The 18,071-nt window shown below is 35.4% G+C and overlaps 1 protein-coding gene across 4 annotated transcripts in view; it reads left to right on the top strand.

Annotated features, from left to right (window-relative positions):
• Positions 1–18,071, top strand: part of NBEA (neurobeachin) — a 522,877-nt gene that overhangs the window by 200,395 nt on the left and 304,411 nt on the right. For all 4 annotated transcript variants that reach the window (XM_072854755.1, XM_072854781.1, XM_072854766.1 and 1 more), the window contains one exon: positions 11,828–12,266. In XM_072854755.1, the coding sequence (XP_072710856.1) occupies positions 11,828–12,266 (439 nt within the window). The remainder of the gene's footprint in view (positions 1–11,827; positions 12,267–18,071) is intronic.

Below are 18,071 nucleotides of genomic sequence, written 5' to 3'. Positions count from 1 at the left end.
TGTGAGCAGTATACAAAAGAAAAGTGTTTTGGCTTTATAAACAAATTATTCAATAAAGGAAATGTTATCTGTAGCTATTTATTTTATTTGTTGATATCATCACATCCTTCAAGGTTTTAACTCTATGAGGTCTCAGCCTCTTATACTTAACTGCTTCACCTGCTAAAGAAAAAAAATGTTTCTGCTTTTTATATTCTGAACCCAGTTCCTCAGTTTTGAACAACATTAGCAGGAAATGAAATGAAAAAAAATTGCCAACACTGTCAGAAAAGGCTAAAAGTCAAAACCTATTTTGTCATTTCAAGAATCTTTCATTCCAGTGGCTAAGCCAATTGGTTTCCTTTTAGTGATCTGACATGCTTTCAGATGTTGGCAGCAAGCATGTAATATTTGAATATTATTTTAAATTTTAAGGTATTTTAACATATTATAGAGTGGTTTAATGTAGCATTTAAAAGTAAATACATATTTTTAAAGCCAAATCCTATTTATTAAAAAATGCATAAAAAGTCAGTTGTTACATGGAAGTAAAGCCTCTATATTTTATTCATTCCACATGACACTAAATTAATGTAAAGGATTCGTTCTTTGTCAGCCCAATTCAATATAGCAAATTGTATCATTATTGTTAGAACTGTACAAGGCTTCTTTGGGACAGATCTCTATGAATTAAGGGAGAGAGATTGGCTGCTTGAAAGAAATCTATTTTTAGTAGATGGAATCTAATTATCTGACCAGGAAACTTGTGGGGGGAAGGGTAATATTAGGACTATGTATATTACTGGTATTTAAATAAGATACTGATTTTGTTCTTAGTGATGCTTCTTTTTTTTTTTCTTTACATGGGACAATACCTTTAGTTAAAATATATTTAAGGCTGTGTGAGACCCTACTTGTGTCAGGCACATTACAGTATGTGATTGGTGTATGATTCTTATGAGTAACTACAGCTGGTGTCAAGTGCAGGTTACAGGAATTTTAAACATCATTGTACTTGACATGAAACTTTTAGGTTCTCATCATATACAATGTTGACCTTTGCCTAGTTTATTGATGATATTATATACGAATAAAATGTAGCATTGAAATAAAAGACTTTAAAATATGTTTTGCAGGGAAGCATATTCTACCTTTACTTACGAATGCTTGTAGGGGGTAAAATAAGGATTTAATGTTTCTTTTCCTGTTAATCAAATATTGTTCACAAGCTGTATGTTATCTTATGGTGCTTAAAGGAGAAAGGACACACTCAGGAAGGAAAAAATAAACTGATGGTACCCTTGACTACCATTTAACAATAAAAATGTTTATTTCTTTATAATGTTCTATACATCTGTATTATTTTTTTCTTTCTAAGCTGATCCATGGGGAGGAGAAAAGTGTGTGTCTATCTGTAGGTTTCCTTCTTGTCATAAGTTTGTCACAAGTGCTTGGGGTTCTCCTACTAGTTTTTGATGACTTTGAAGGGTCTGCAGTACTTCTAAAATAGTCTGTGCTTAGTCAGACAAAGCAGAACTTGCAAAATGAGAAGAAAGCTCCCTCATTTTTCAGTTTAGGTCATATATAGTATTATTCTCTGGAGTAATTTATTATCACAGTCTCAAGGAAAATAGCAGATCAGAACTATTCTCTTGCATCTGAAGGATGTCTGAGAAACACAGTCCTACAAAAGTAAATGTTGCCAGACTTGCTTCTTTCTGTTCACAATACCAAAGAATTAGAATGAGGTAGACTTTTGGGATGTCAAATGACTCAGTTTCTCTGCATTTGTGAAGATTTCAAAATTGAGACTTTAAACCAAGAATTATTTAAATGGAAGTGGTCTATAAGTGGTCTAAAAAGTTGCCTGGCCTTACAGACCTTTTGGTTCATCAGATTTCTTCAACTGACTGTGATGAAGAGAAGTTCTTCAACATAATTAAAATATTGAGGTGTAGTGAAGATGGGAATAGCATTAAAAATGTCTTTGCCAGAAGGGGTGAGTTGTTTTCAGCTGACTAGTCAAAGATGATAGGAACATTCTTTACCATTCTCACTGTCTCTGTGACTGTGGGTATTGCAGTATGACCAAAAGCTCTGTACTAGATTTTCAGTTTTTATCTCAAAATCATCAGTCATATGTGAGTTGTACTTTCTGGAAAATAGTAGTGAATCAATGTCTGAGCTAGTCATCCTAGACTCCCTTTGTAATAGGTGGAGAGAAGTTAGAACACATTTAGGTACAATTCATATGGCCTGCTTTAGAGGTGTACTTAAAGAGAGAGAAATTTGGCACTAGAAATCCCTATCTCTTTCCATTCGCTATCGATGTCATTGTAGACCTCTGCCTTGGTCAGATTAATCGTGACTCCTTTGACTAGGCTTAACTGAACTCCAGACACAAAACTTGCTTTATGACAAAAGCTGGCATGAAATTCTTTCATCTCAGGCACTTAATCCAGTCTAATGACATTATGTGCCTTAGTAGTATCCCCATCTCATAGATAGCTGTAATTTGTTACATACATGTTCATAGATACATATGCTTCTTTATGAGTACTACATGTATATGGTTTGAAAGTAGGAACTTTATGTCTAAACAATTACATAATGTCTTCAACCTAATGATTGGCAGGCATGTTCCCTTTGTACCTGGCATCTAATAAAGCTGAGCGATGCATATCATTGTCCCTCCAATAGCCCCTTATTTCTTCTCTACCTGTTTACCAGTGTGCAATGCCACTGATCTGCACCTTCCTCCATTGTAAAGTATTTTTGAATACTGATTTGTTTCATTGTGTGGTTGATGGGATTTTCAGTTTTGTTCTTTTGTTTTATAAGTAATCAAGTCTCCTTTTTTTCCTGCTGAGTGCTTGAGCTTCTCGAAGGAGACTATTCCTTCGAGTCTGAAGTACTAGCAAACCCCTTTAAAAAAATCTTTGCCTTTCATCTTTAGCAACATCTTCCACAAAGATCTTGTGTGAGAAATCCGAGCTGTGTTGTATTTAGTAGGGAAGCAGTGCTAGAGCTTAATCTCTACTCATGATGATGGGAGATGATTTCAAGTCCTTTGAAAAGCTTCCTTTCAAATTCAGTAGGCTGAAGATAGTCCCAGTAAGCAAAGCTACTTCCCGTGGAAAGTGAACAAGCTGCTTCTGTTTTATTTTGCAAGCAAATATGTTAAATTAATCTTAACGTCAGAGGAGGTTCAGGTCTTTGTAGGAGGGTTATCCAGACTCTTATAAGGCATCTAACTTAATGGCACATTCTGAAAGTGGAACTTGCCAGTTCCCACAGCCATTTTAAGATAAAATTGTATTAGTGAAGACATCATTAGTGTTCTTTACCTTTGTCCCTTTGGTCAGCAAGAGCTACCCTTGTGAACTGAGCATAAAATGCTGAAATTTGTATTTCTGGAATAGCAGCAATTGGAATAGTTTAGAAAATGTTTTGTTCTTGGTTGATTTCTCTGGTAAGATAGGGATATTTTCCCAAAATTGGTATGAAAATATCTCTGTTATGTCTGGAAGGTGTGGCAGTCAAGACTGAAAAATTGAGAGTAGCCCTTTCTCTTACCAGGTAGATGGGTAATCAGTACATATTTTGAGAGCAGAAATATCTTGTCATTGGAATAAGACACTGGAGAAATAGAGGAGCATGGTGTCTTCTGATAATAGTAGCTAATCAGCCTTATTATGTAAAAACAACCTCTTTAAATTACAGCTATGAATTTGAAGTAGTTTTAGCTATGGTGGTCAGGATCTCTTAAGATGAGTTTTCTCAATTCTGGTTGTTACTGAAGCTATCCTTGCTTACCTTGAAGGTTTATTGGACTTCTGTTTCTTTCAACAATGCTTCCACATCTCCAGCAGCAGCAAAGTGTGAATAATCTTTTTTTACACTTCAGCTGGCAGCCTGGTAATTACTGAGAACACAATTAATGTTAACCAAATAATGGAAAGATATTTTCAGTTGAAAATTGGTATTTCCACTTAGCATTATTCAGGAGTGTTTCAGAAATGAAAGCATTGCAACACTGCAATTCACCTTATAACATATTGAGGGAAGAAAATCAGTATGTAGCTTATCACAACATTATATCAAAAATGGATTGGCTTTTCAACTCCCTTGGTATCACTGTCTGTATTTTTCCCAAAGCACTGTAAATTAACAGTTTTCTTAAAGGTACATGCTGTGGACAGACTGAAAGCTATTGATTTCTTTTCTTGACAGAATGAACTATATTAAAAAGTTGCAGAAATAGCTTTTTTTCTTTGAAGACAAGTAAAGCATCAAGTTGTTCTGATCTCACAGATGTACAGTACTCTGGGTATTGTATATTGCTACACTGTTGCTTGTATTCCTAATGTAGTAGCATAGAGATTTCCAGCCTATTTTTAAACTAAATATTTTCCATAAGGGTAGCAGTCTGACTATGCAAAGTGGACTAAAGGACTAATTTCCATTGCCTGTCAAAATATCCTTTGCCTCCAGAAAATCCTGACAAAATTCATGGCTCCATCTTCCTCAAAATCTAGTTGTACATACGTTTTCAAGAAACTGAGTGAAATGTTATAAGGGACATGGATGATAATCATAAGAATCATGTCAAGTCAATCAAGTCAAATTCTACTGAATTTCTGCCTGCTGCTCAAAATTATCATATTGCTTTCCTGATGAAATATATGCTGCCTATTCCAAGTGCCTCTGAGAGTACATACATTTGAAGACCATGGGATAATAATAAATACATCTTGATCTAATATTTATTGCCCTTCACCAACTACTTAAGGCATCAGAAGAGAGGTTTGCACATATATTTCATTATTAATTCCTCAATCATTATGTATGCATGAAGGAGTTGTAATTTTTTTTTTTTAAACTAACAATAATTATTTTAATTTCTTTCTACAAATTACAGATTTTTAAAAGTTCTTTGATTTTTCAAAGTAGTGCTTGATATAAAACATTTTAGTGTAAGTTTAATCATATCTATGGAACATACTCTGTGCTTCACTGTTAACTTTTGTGGCTGAATTGTGTAACCTAGGGGACAGATTTTTTTTTTATTACTTTTGCAAGAAATGTCTAATCACAAAAACATCATCTTTCTCAGAGAGGTTCAGAAATACAGATGTTATCATAGATAACTGCCAACTAATCTATTTTTATCATTATGTGTGTTTTGAGTTTACACAAGACAAACATAAAAAATAAATTAAAAAAATAGAAACTGACAAAAACAGGGAAATTCACCTAGGAAAAAATACATTATTACCATATTATTCCTAATTTGTATTTGTTTTGTTTCAAATGTAAACAGCTGGTTTTATACTCTGAAGTTGACATTTCTTTAATACAACTTCTCATTTTCTTGAATTTATTTTATCTTACGTCTTTTTTAGTTCATGCCTTGGTAATGCATTGTTTTAGAACTGCTGGCATTTTGTTTGGCAACCAGGTAATCCATCAGACTGATGTACAGATGTCTTATCTATCAAGCACTGAGTGAAAGATGTTTGATTAGTAAGGAAGAATCAAGACATTGATTAAAGACATTGCCTAAACAGATCAAGAGTTATGTCTGTCATAAGTGGCTCTTTTAATACTCTTTCTTTGGTCAAGGTAGAAGGAGCTGCCCTGTGTACCTGACTGAGCCCAGGAGTGATTGTGGGGAAAGAAACAAATGATAAGACTTTTGAGGAATTTGAGCAAATAGAAGCAATTTCATAGAATCATAGAATCATAGAATGCTTTGGATTGGAAGGGACCTTTATAGGTCATCTAGTCCAACCCCCCTGCAAGAGCAGGGACATCTTCAACCAGATCAGGTTGCTCAGAGCCCCGTCTGACCTGACCTTGAATGTTTCCAGGGATGGGGCCTCCACTACCTCTCTGGGCAACCTGTGCCAGTGCCTCACCACCCTCATTGTAAAAAATTTATTTCTTAAATCCAGTCTAAATCTGCCCTCCCTTAGTTTAAAACCATTGCTCCTTGTCCTGTCACAACAGGCCTTGCTCAAAAGTCTGTGCCCGTCTTTCCTATAGGCCCCCTTTAAGTACTGGAAGGCTGCTATAAGGAGTATAACTGCTATATTTCCAGTGCGCAAAAAGAGAAGACATGTACTTACAGATGTCCAGCTGTGAAAAATGGCTGATAACTCTGTCCTCTGCCGTGCAGGCTCGTCATCGCTTCCTAACCTTGATTTCCCCACCCTAAGTCTCTCCTGGTCCATTTATCTCCTATTTCAGAGCCTCTCTATTTTTCCTGCTCCAGAGCTACATCCTTCCTCCTCACAAATCCACTCTGGTTAAAGGGAAACTGTCAACCCTCTGTCTTAAATCTCTCTCAAGATCTGCACCCTTCCGATTGCTAAGCCACCCCAGAGTCTTTCATATCTGACCTTCCCCAGTCCCCCCGTTTTCAGCGGTGCTCCCCCTGCCCTCAGCCGTTCATGTTGGAGCCCTGGGGTATCCCCACTTGTGGCTTTCACTCTTCGCAGCCAGATGCTGCCATGGCATGCACTCTCCTTCCACCTCTTCATGTGCACGATTACTGGCGCTCTGTTAGACAGACAGAAGTGCTATGATGCAGTATAAATTCCTATTGCAACTCCATTCTTGGTTACTCATTTCAATGTACTTTTAAATCAGACCCTTATTACTCTTTGATTCTGTCCCCATGCTTAGTTTCTCATCTTAGTGTAATTGTGCTGCTTCTCATATATGAAAATTAGTAGATTGATGTTGCTATGAAGAATTTTTTCACTCTCTCTTCATAGCCTAGAGCTTAGGAATTGATTAGTTGACTCTGCCACCTCTGGAGGAAGCTATAATATCACTGCCTGGTTGGATTGAAAGCATTTTCAGCTTGTAGTGTAGTGTCCCTGAAAGTTTGTATAACACTACAAAAGGGTCTATAAAAGGCAGCTAATAAGGTTATTATCAATGCCTTAAGATAGCGGTACAGAAAACAACTCCGAAATTTTCCGGTGCACGTGCAGACTGAAAGGTCGCAGCAACTCCTATATCAAGATTACCCCAAACATTCCATTACCAAATGTTGCTATATTGTTTGCAGCAGAAATTTGACAATGATTTGGGATAGTGTGACTTTCAAATAAATTTTCAGCCATAGTGTAAGCAGTTAAAAACAATAATTGCCATACTTTCTTACTTTTGGAAATTTTCAGCTGATTTATATCTAGTAGGGGGGTTTAATCAAATTAAAAAGAAAGAAGACCATAGGAATATACAAACAATTTTTCCTTTTTTATATAGTAAATAAATATTAAAAGCAGAATACTGTGTGTTGTCTTTTTTTCTATAAAGGCAAAAATGTATATATTTACCACAGACATGAAATGTCTCATTATTTAGGTAATAAACATGGGGGGGGGGGTATTTTTAGGCATTTGGAAGTAGTGCAAGAACTGTTTAGGTAACTCAGTAGGTTAAAACAATTACAATACACTTCATAAATCACAAGCAAACAAGATATTTTAGGGAAGGAGTGTGACGGATGAGGTCACTAGATATACAATATGTCGTTTAGTTAGCTTAAGCCCATATTTTTCCCATAATGTAGTAGATGAACTCATTAGTTACAATGAAAAACAGTGAGGAGGAGGCATCTGGCTTCCAACTGCCTGTTTCTGACAGGGTTAAGATCTCTAGGTCTAGTAATGTTTCTGCTTTGTCTACTGACATGGCCTTGTGCTGCAGAAAACTGATGAGGTTTGCTGAAAATTTACAGGCTTACTGTCACAATGTTATAACAGAGACAGATGCAATCAGTTATATTTTTGCTTCTGTTCATGTTTATTATTTTGCTAAGTTGTTTTAAGGATTTTGGATTTTTATAAAAGCATATGCATTACCGGTTTAAGATTTTTAGTAAATAACATTATGAATCAGTATTCAGTACTGATTCTTTATTCCTGCATTCTGAAGGCTACAGAAGTGCTATGACACCATATAAATGAACACAGAATAAAACTTGTGGATATGTGGTATTGTAAATAAAATTGGTTGGTTTTTGTGACCCATGCTCAGGAATTTATAATTTACCTAAAATAGTACTAATAATAATGGTGATACAGAAAGTCTTATAATATGTCTTTTCAGAAATATTTATCTGAATTTCACAAATACTAATTTACTAGTATTGTTATTTGAGAGGCAATTATTAATCAGTTTTATCTGTTCTGAACTTATTTTCCTTTGCTTTACAAAAAGTGAATTGGACCTTTTAAACCCGTATTCATTAGCTTGCCTGATGTCTTAAAAATGAGAGTTAAAGCATTGGATTTAGGTAGTTTTTTGAGATTGTTATTCATGGTGATAGATCAGAGTAAGCTTAATTGACTTAGTGCAATGTATTCATTTAGATACTGGAGGCACAATAAGAAAAGTAAAGATACAAGTCTGGTTTCTGCGGAAATGAAGTATCCATACACTTACCTGTATAGAGAATAACTTCTCTTGATATTTTTTCCTAAATCATTTTAATTTGTGTTATGTATTGTATAGTATGTCATGTCTAAACTCTATATCCACAAATTTCATTTTCCTTCTATTTTTAACTTCAAATGGTGCAATCCTCTAGGCATTTTATTCTCATTTGAGAACAAAGGATTACAAGGCACCTGCAGAGTAATTAAGTATAGTCCTTTTTATAGAGTCTTGAAATTAGTTCTGATTTTTTAACTTGCTACTCTAACTGGAAGGCTATTCCAGAACCTTAATTCCATAGTGATGGCTGTCACTTCTCAATCTAAATGTATTGCTGGTGAGTTTGCACTCAGTTTTTCTCATGCCAACTCTTCCATTTAGCTTAAATCCTTTTTCTGGAGTTTGCATCCTGAAAATATATGTGTAATAGCTGTTGTATACTCTCTCAGTATTAGTTTGGCCAGACTATATCAGCCAAACTCTTTTTCTGCAACAGTCGATCACTGTGGATCTCCATAGTGGCACATCCATCTTCCTCAAATACAGCAGCATACAGTATTCCATAATGAACCCTACCAAAGCCTTCTCTCATGCCATTAATACTTAACTGTTGCCGGAGCTATTTCTTCAGAAAAGTTTGGAATCACATTTGCCTTTTCCATGGCAGTGTTGTATTGGTAACTGAATAGTTACCAGTGATTGATGTATCCAGGTCCTTCTCTTCAGTCATTTCCAGTTGATGAATTCCAGTTACGATGGGAATCTCTGTTAGTCACTGGATGCATAGCTTTTCACTATTAAATGTAGTTTGCAGTTCTGTCATAATGCTTTCTTACAATCATCCTTCTGTGCATCAATTGTACCTTGTAACTTTGTCATCAGCAAATTTCACCAGAATGTTTTTACTTTTTCACCTCAAATCTTTATTAAAATTTTAAATAAGATAACTCCCTTGGTAGTTTTCCTCAGTCTGATGTTTTTTTTCTTTTGAAACTATTTTATGGCTCCTTCTTAGCCAGTTTCTTTTCCCACCTTCTATTAATTTCCAGGTTCTCCTGACTAAATTACTACCTGTTGTGACAACCTCAGCTTTACTGAATTTTATTACATTGGCCCTTATTTTCTTTGAGCAATAAATATTTAAAAAGCTCTTTTAGCAAAGCCATTTTGTAATCTGTCTCATTCCATTCCGTTACTATTCTTTACTCCAAAATAAATCCTGAAACCTTGCTTACTGTTGAAGGCTTGTAGTTGTCCAGATCATTTTTTTCCCCTTTCTTAAAAAGAGAAGCCATGTGTGGTTTTCTCCAGTCATGTGTTGCTATCACCACTTACCTGTTTGGCGAAAGTACTTGCTACTAGACCAGTAATTTCATAGACTATTTCTTTCAAAATTGGCTTGGAGTCAGTTCATTCCCATGATTTTAATACATTAAAATCTTTCTTCTGGTTTAGTTAGGGTATTTGAATTTCCACCACCGCATTTCCATTAGCTTTCCTGTCTTTAAGTTTGTGTTCAGCATTGTTGACCTTAATGAAAATTGAGGTTAGGTGTACTCTAACTTCCCCATGTAGTGAACCGTCTTCATTTTTCAGTGCCCTCTTTTCATTTACGTAATAATGGAGCCTTATGCTATTTTACTTACCATACATTACAAGGGCAACAATCTGCTTGACTGGCAGTCCAGTCCTACTCTTCCCTTTAGTTGAAAAGGGTTGTCTTTGTATGGATGAAGTTTAAAGAGACAAACAAGCAGAAAATTCATTAGGATCATTCTATGGATCAGATGTCCTGTGCCAAATATAGGCAGTACTAAGTAGATACGGATTTTTTTACTTCCTGACCTGGCAGATGCTAAGTGCATTTTATGCAGCTCATAAATCCAGTTTCTACTTCCTGCTTCACAAAGCAGGGCTCATATCTGTTTGATAAGATGTGTTTAAGGCACTTAGGAGAAAGAGAAGGAAGTGGCTTCAGCATTTATGGCTGTTAAAAGAAGAAAACAGTACTCCTTATAATGGGTTATTCTGCTTTCTATATTTAAAAGCCTCTTCTGTGCTATCTATATCTATTTGTTAGTACTTGTACGCATGAAGAGGTTTACACTACCATTTGTTCAAACACATAAATAATCTCATATAGAATTTTTTATGTGCACATGGATACATGCACACTTATGTCCATGTGGTAAATATATAGATATTTTACACCTGACTGTATCAAACAATTGGTACTAAGTTATGTGGTTGTTATTAAAGTTATATTGCTGAAGCACATTTTGTTTGGAATAGTCAGGAGGGCAGAGCTTCATCTAAGTATGTTGTAAAATATTTTCCATAATATCTAAACTGCTATATCAGAACCATCAAAAAAAAAAAAAAGTGTTCCTATTTCATACATAGGCCAGCTAAATTTTATAATCAAGGCAAGTGATCCAATGAAAATAATGTAGTTTGAAAATAAACTAAAGAATCTGTTTGAGTGCAAGCTTTTTGTCATTAAAAATAGCCACAGTCTGTTGCTCTAAAAAAACATAACCAAAAAGATGAATATGGAAGTTATTCACAACTCTAGCTAACTTTCCACTAAGCATAGCAAATTATTCTTATTTAATGAAGTAGTTGTGTCTGTTTCACTGAAGTAATTAATAAAGGTACGCTTTTCTCGGTTACAAGATGTTGTAGAGTCCATTTCAATCTGGAAATGTTCCAAACTCAACAGATTTCACCTGCCCATCTCTGTAAAGCTCTGTTTATTTTGTTCTTAACATTTGCCTGAAAGAATTACAGAATTTTACCTTTTGTGGGGAAGGGGGAGTAAGAATCAACAATAACGCTTCTTTTTTTCATTCATGTATAAATAAATTTGTGTTCAATATAATGATATGTGTCTAAAAATGTGTATAATACACATTTTTTAAAAAGACAAAGCAAACAAAAGGTCTAGCAGTTTTCTTTTGTATGCAAGCTTAATATTTGCTGACAGCTATAAAAAGACTAAATTTTATAGTAATCCTATACCATAAGTGATCACATTTTTCTCTTCCAGTAGTCCCACAGATCATACAGATATGCAGTCGATAGGTTATAATTTTTAATGGTTTTTTTGCTGGCCTTATTTTGCTATTTGATTACTGTGTGAGTTGTTGGCTGTAATTTCTAAATGTCACTGAGCTTGCATAATGCAACTTTGGGCTTCCTGTTCCAAGCCCTTATATATGCCAAACAGCTGTTGAAAGAAAAATGTTTTGTATGTAAAATGATTTTTTAAGGTTTAAACTACAAAGATTTGTGGGCATTCTGACACATTTTTGTCTTGTAAAACCTTATGATCATATTTTTAGGAACAAAGACTAAGTTATAAATATTGTTCATAATCTCTATTTCACTGCAGAGACCCCAACTGTATTTCCAGAAAATATCAAAGAAAAAGAAACACCGACACCAGTTGAAGATATTCAGCTGGAAAGCTCTATTCCTCATACAGATTCTGGAATTGGAGATGAACAGATGCCCAGTATTTTGAATGGGACAGACTTGGAGACCAGCACAGGCCCTGATGCTATGAGCGAGCTGTTGTCTACTTTGTCTTCGGAAGTGAAGAAATCTCAGGAGAGCTTAACGGAAAGCCCCAGTGAAATCCTGAAACCCGCATCATCGATATCTAGTATCAGCCAAAGTAAAGGCATCAATGTCAAGGAAATACTGAAAAGTCTTGTGGCAGCCCCTGTTGAAATTGCAGAATGTGGTCCGGATCCGATCCCTTACCCAGATCCTGCACTGAAGAGAGAAGCTCAGGCTATTCTTCCCATGCAGTTTCACTCATTTGACAGGTATATGGCTGGATTCATTATTTTATATTGATGTAATTCAGAAGTTTGAAGGATTTTTTTTTAAACATGGTTATTCTTCTATTGGTTTGTATTAGACTATGTTAAAAAACAACTGCATTGCTTCTCCTTTTCTGAGTTACCAAAATGGACCGTATAGTATAGACAAAAGTAATTAACCTTGCTTTTCTCTGTCAGCAGTGAATAAAACTCTACGAGGTACGTGGAAAACAAGTCTGTTGTAAAAAATATTTTTGCAATAAAATCTTTTTTCCTTTAAAACAGCATTTTAGTGAGGAGGAGTGGTAATATCTGCTGATATAGAACAGACTGTGCAGAAATTCAGTCAAATATTCTTTCAAAGGCTTAAATCTTAATTGGATCCATCATTGCACTGTTTTCTGGTGCTGAAATGCTTTGACCATGGCAAATTGTTTGCATGGTCATGGTGGAAACCAGTTTCCTTTTAGGTCTTTAAACAGCAAATATGCTCAAAAGTTAGTGTTTAAAAATAAACTGCTGAACATTTCCACAAAGAGTCCTTTGTTTCTCTTTTTAGGCTGTAGCTTTTCAGCTTCTAATGAATATACTTTTCTTTAAATGTCCAGTCCATCTCAGTTATCCTGAACATAGAGGTTGTGCTAAGATGTGCAATTGACAACAACCTTCCAGAAGAAGGGTAACCTGATCAGTTGTGGGCTCAGTCTTAACCTGTGCAAAGAGCTAACTCTTATGAGTGTTGATGTGGTTACATTTTCCAGTATGACAAGATCCCTGAAATTTCTTCATAAAAATGTTTTAAAAAAGTAAAAAATGGAATCGACTTAACTCAAAGGTATGGTAAAATATGTCTCAAAATTTTAAGCAAAGTTGTAGAAATATATTAGTTCGTCATGCAGGTACAAGAACTAAAATTCTGGAGGAAATAAATAATGAAACAAGAAAACCGCTATGTTGTGATTTATGAGAAAAATCCATCTGCATTTACAGGAAACCTGCAAAAATGTCAGAAATGTCTTCATTAAAGTCTTAAGAAAAACTACGCAATCGATGTTTTCAGCATAATGTAAGCAGCAAAGTGCAAGAAGATACATGAGAATTTTAGAATAAAAGTGAAGAAGCGCTTTTTCATTATGAATTCCGTAGAAAAGCTGATGCCTTTTTGACTGTATATATTAGTACTGAGGCTGCTTTTCTGAAATAATTCAATAAACAATCAGATAGCATCTGTTGTAACAAAGAAGATTGGATCGAGATAGCAAAAATGAAATGTGCTTTAGAAGCAAAGAATATATCCCTTTCTAATAATATTTTATGTCTTAAGGCCATTCCAGAGAAAGCTCATTTAGCAGCTCTTAATGAAGAGGATATTTTTCTGTTCATCAATCTGCATGTTTTGATTTTAGAGTGATTTCAATGTGATGTGAAAAATGTTTTTTTTCCTATACAGTTAGGAATTTTTCCTTGTCCTCTGTGAGGAACCATCATATTCCAGAATGCACTGTTGTACATTAAGCAGTACAAAAATTTGTGCTGTGTGTGGAATTAATAGCACCTAACTGTAACCGCCAAAAGGTTACTTTAGTTGAACCTATTCAGCTAAATTTCTACCTGGGTCAATTAAGAAAAATACTTCATTCAGAGAGTTGTTGTTAATTCACAAAATGCTAGACACTTAAATTAAGATGGAGCGTATCACCTCATGATGTCTTTGTCATCGTTAGTGGGAACTTAACATGAAGATGATTGAAGAGATGAGTTTTATTCTGCATTTCTAAATTATACCTTTATAAGAAAGCATTAAAAACTCTAACGGACTACAGTAGGTTGGCCATAACCTGCGTTTAGCGTGAGCACCTTCATTAGATTCTTCTTGCAACAATGTGAGTGCTTGTACATTTTGAATATCATTATTAGTGGTTGCTAATACAGAATTATGGAATTATTTGAGAGGTGCTTCATGTCTAGAGCTTACGGATTTTGATAGGCATTTCATACTTAGTAAGTTTGCTTAGGAGCCAGAGGGTTTAGTGGTTTGTTTTTTCCCTATCCTGTTACCCTCCTGACCAAGTTGCAATTCCATGATTTCCTGTAAAAAGTGTACTGCTGTGTTTGTATCTTGGTAGCATGCATTGTACCATGTCAGCCTTTGGCATTGTTTACTTCTTCAGCAAAAAAAGTGGTAATGGTTGGAGTTTAGGCAAAAGAAGACCCATTTACATCAATTTTGCTGGGATATTTTATTTCTCCAATACAAGATCCTGCTACCTGATTTTGGTGAGTGAGGTAGATCATGCTTTTTAATATAACCAGCAACTATGAAGGGAAAATTGGCAGGTTCAGGCAGGTCCCAGCAGATCAGGAAGTGTTAGAATCTGTCTTCCAACTAAACAGATATTATTGAACTGTGGGCATCTTGATAAAAATACTGGTGTTCTTAGCCCACAGGACCTCAACTGACTGGTTGCACCTCATGGCTGCATTACGGAATGATGACTACTGTTCAGGCAGATACTTCTCTGTGCAGTTTGCTCATATTTTCAAAGTACTTACTTGACCACTGTGGCAATCTTTGGAGGCAAAAGATGGGTGGTGGTGTGTGTCGCTTTTCTTTTTCAAATTATGAAGGAGGAGCAGATTGAGATCCTGACCCTATAACTTTTCATGGGGGGTGAAACAAAGGTTAGGGGTTTAGTGTATATTAAATATATATTAAATAAATTTAATATATTAAATATATATTAAAAGGTTTAGTGTATATTAAATAATATACACTGCATATTTCTTAAAAGCTAACACTATGCCTGTGGACCATATTTCTGTAGGATCTTCTGTTGCTGTAGTGTATGCAGCTTTTGGTACTTCACTGAGCAATGTGTCTATTGGTCATGTTTATTCTCTCTAGGGAGAATCATGAGCAATGGAGTGTATTGTTTTGTCAGGTTTTATTTGTTTCAGTTTTTATAAAATATACACAGTGATTCCATATTTATAAGCAAATCAAGGTTAGAGAAATGCATTTTTCACTTTAATCAAAAGATATTCTTAGTCCTTGTGAGGCTAGACTTATTTTATTTTTGCATTTGGGTGGCTGAGTGCCTTGTAAAAGAAGACTTGAGGTAACAATTACTAGAAAAATAACAGCATCTTTGCTGTTTTACAGATATTTCTTTAACTATAATCACTGATCTTAAATGCAGGTAAATGCCATACAAAGCAAACTCCTGTAAATAGAACTGAAATTAAGAATTCTTTTTTATCATTTAATAAGACGTGTTTTGCTCTGCATGTTCTTTTAATTGTACATTGCTAATATGTTCATAAGAGTCATTGTGTAATAGGCTACAGTGTATTCTTCTGTAGAATTTGTGCAGTTATAAATGAAATATAAAAGCAGAAAATGTGTCCAACATGTTTTATCAAATAGGACTTGTGTGTAGTTAATGTATGCAGCAGTTCAAGTACTATCGAATGTAAATGATGAGGTGATATTGATGAAAGGAGGGGATTGAGGTCTCGGGGGGCGCTGATGACGGATTGAACAGAAGCGGCCTTGCACCGCACGTAACTCAAGTCTGTCGTCTTCACCGCTCAAAGCCGTAATGGGAGGTGGCAGTCTGAAATGAGTTGCCACGGCAAAGAGTATTATTTTTGAAATGCTTTCACACAAATCACTAGGCCCTGCATACAACTTAGTTTCATGCTTTAATGTCATCAGGAGGCACAAATTGGTGTGTCTAATTGTTTGCCACCTGCCAGCAAAATGAGCTGCCAGCCAGCCAGACGGGTTTGATTGTCTGTCAGCTCTTCAATAGATTGAGAGTGACAACATCAAAAATTTCACTTCAAACTCTGAAGCTTTGAGCAGCTTTTCAGAGACCTCTTCCCCACAAGTGCTTCTGGACAACTGCATTTTTCAATTAGTTTTCAATATATCTCTGCCTTCTGCCTCATCTGTCTTAAGGTAGCTGTAATTACATTATGAGCTATATAAACAGATTTCTGGGACACTGGAGCCTGGATCCTCAAAGTTATGATATGTCTTTTAATGTCAAACTGAATTCCTTGAAAATGGCATCCAGGATGACGTTTTTAGAAGCAAACACAAAGGGTTATTTCATCTAGATTTGCAACTAATGGATCATAACTCACCAATATTTCTTTTTTGCTTTCTCATCTTTTGTCTGACAAAAATCAGTCCCTGTTATTGATTTTTAGGGTTTGGGGATTTCTTGTTTCTGGTTTTTTTTTGTCAATTTGCATTTGTCCCACTAGACACATCCTAGACCATTAATGTTTGTGAATTTATTTGTGATTCTACCCAGGACTGCATTCTGAAGCTTACGTTTGTTCCATTCCACTTTTTTCTAGTGCAGTGTTTTTAGAGGGGTGCTACTATTGAAATTGAGACTGCTCTTGGTTTTGTGTCTCATTTATTATTTTTTCAAAGTGGGGTAATTTACATATATTTTCTGTACTTAGCAGACTTATTTCAATAGGAAGCATGCTTGCATAAGCAGAAAATCTTGAGTTCCTGGAAATGAGAAGATCAGTTATTTTTGCTGCTATTAAATACCTTATTCCCTTTTAATCCATTATCACTTCTTAAATTGGAAAACTATGGGTTTGCATAGTTTAAATGCTCAATGAAGTCTTTACAAGCATATTTTGAAATATTTTGAAGGACACACTTTTGAAGTATTTTAGTCTTGGTTTGGCGGTTCTTCCTCCCCCCTCCTTCCCCCCCCCCCCGAAGGTCCTTGGGGCCAGTTTTAAAGGTATTTATGTTCTAGAAAAGGTGGACATCTTGTGAAATCCAGTCACGGCTGATACATGTCCTGCCAGTTAGTACAGAGAAGAAGGTCTTCAAAAAGTCTGTTTAGATAAAAATCTATGTTTTATGTATGTAGGTTATACTTAGAAGGACTACTCAGTATCTATGTGTGTTACTAGAATAAACTTTTTTTCTTTTTTTTTTTTTTTACTGGTTGACAGAGTGGGAAAAAGACAAGAACTGTGAGAGAAGATGCACTGAAGGCTCAAACAGAGAGGTTGAATATCTGTCTGTTTTATTATTGCCCACCTTTGGGAGATCATTGATATGCAGTGGTCTACACAGTCATTTAAATAAAATAGCTAAATTAGCACATTATATTCCTGTTAGTCATTAGATTCTCCAAAAGATGATTGCTGAAAAATAGATTTGATTTTCCTGAAAACTTAATAAAAATGAGTTATGAATAAATATGTTTTAGTCTTCTCCCAGCAGAAAAGATTACTTTTTAAAGTTTATAATTAAAAAATAATTGGAGAAAACAGAGCACCTCTCCCGTGAATCAAGAAGGGACAGTTACAGGTGCTGTCTGTATTTAGTCATTGCATTCCCCATTACTTCGCGTATTACAGTAATTTGTGAACATGTGAATGAAAAAATTAATCAGTAATGTGGGAGTTAAGTGACTCATCTGGGGTTCCATGTGGGAGTTAAGTGACTCATCTGGGGTTCCAGTTCACTCTCAATAATTTTTGTGATCTTTGTGCAGTGGAGATTGTGATCCAAAGGAAGGACTTGAGAGCTCCTCTCTCTAGAATATATTTTCTAAACAGCAGTTAAAATACACTCCAGAGAATGGGAGGTAGGGTTTCAGATCCTGTTAGACAGACAAGGGAGCTGAAGTTGCGTTGTCTGTATTCCTAGGGAGTGTCTTAGCCACTCGTTTACTAAATACAATGGGGGACAAGGTGGAAGCACATCTCCATCTCAGCTGTTCATTTAGAACAATTTAATCCCAAATTTATTGATATGTT

This window comes from Ciconia boyciana, chromosome 1, assembly GCF_034638445.1.
Source record: "Ciconia boyciana chromosome 1, ASM3463844v1, whole genome shotgun sequence".
NCBI classification, from domain to species: Eukaryota; Metazoa; Chordata; class Aves; order Ciconiiformes; family Ciconiidae; genus Ciconia; species Ciconia boyciana.
The sequence above is the reverse complement of the archived record's forward strand: the minus strand, read 5'-3'. Positions and strand labels throughout refer to the sequence as shown.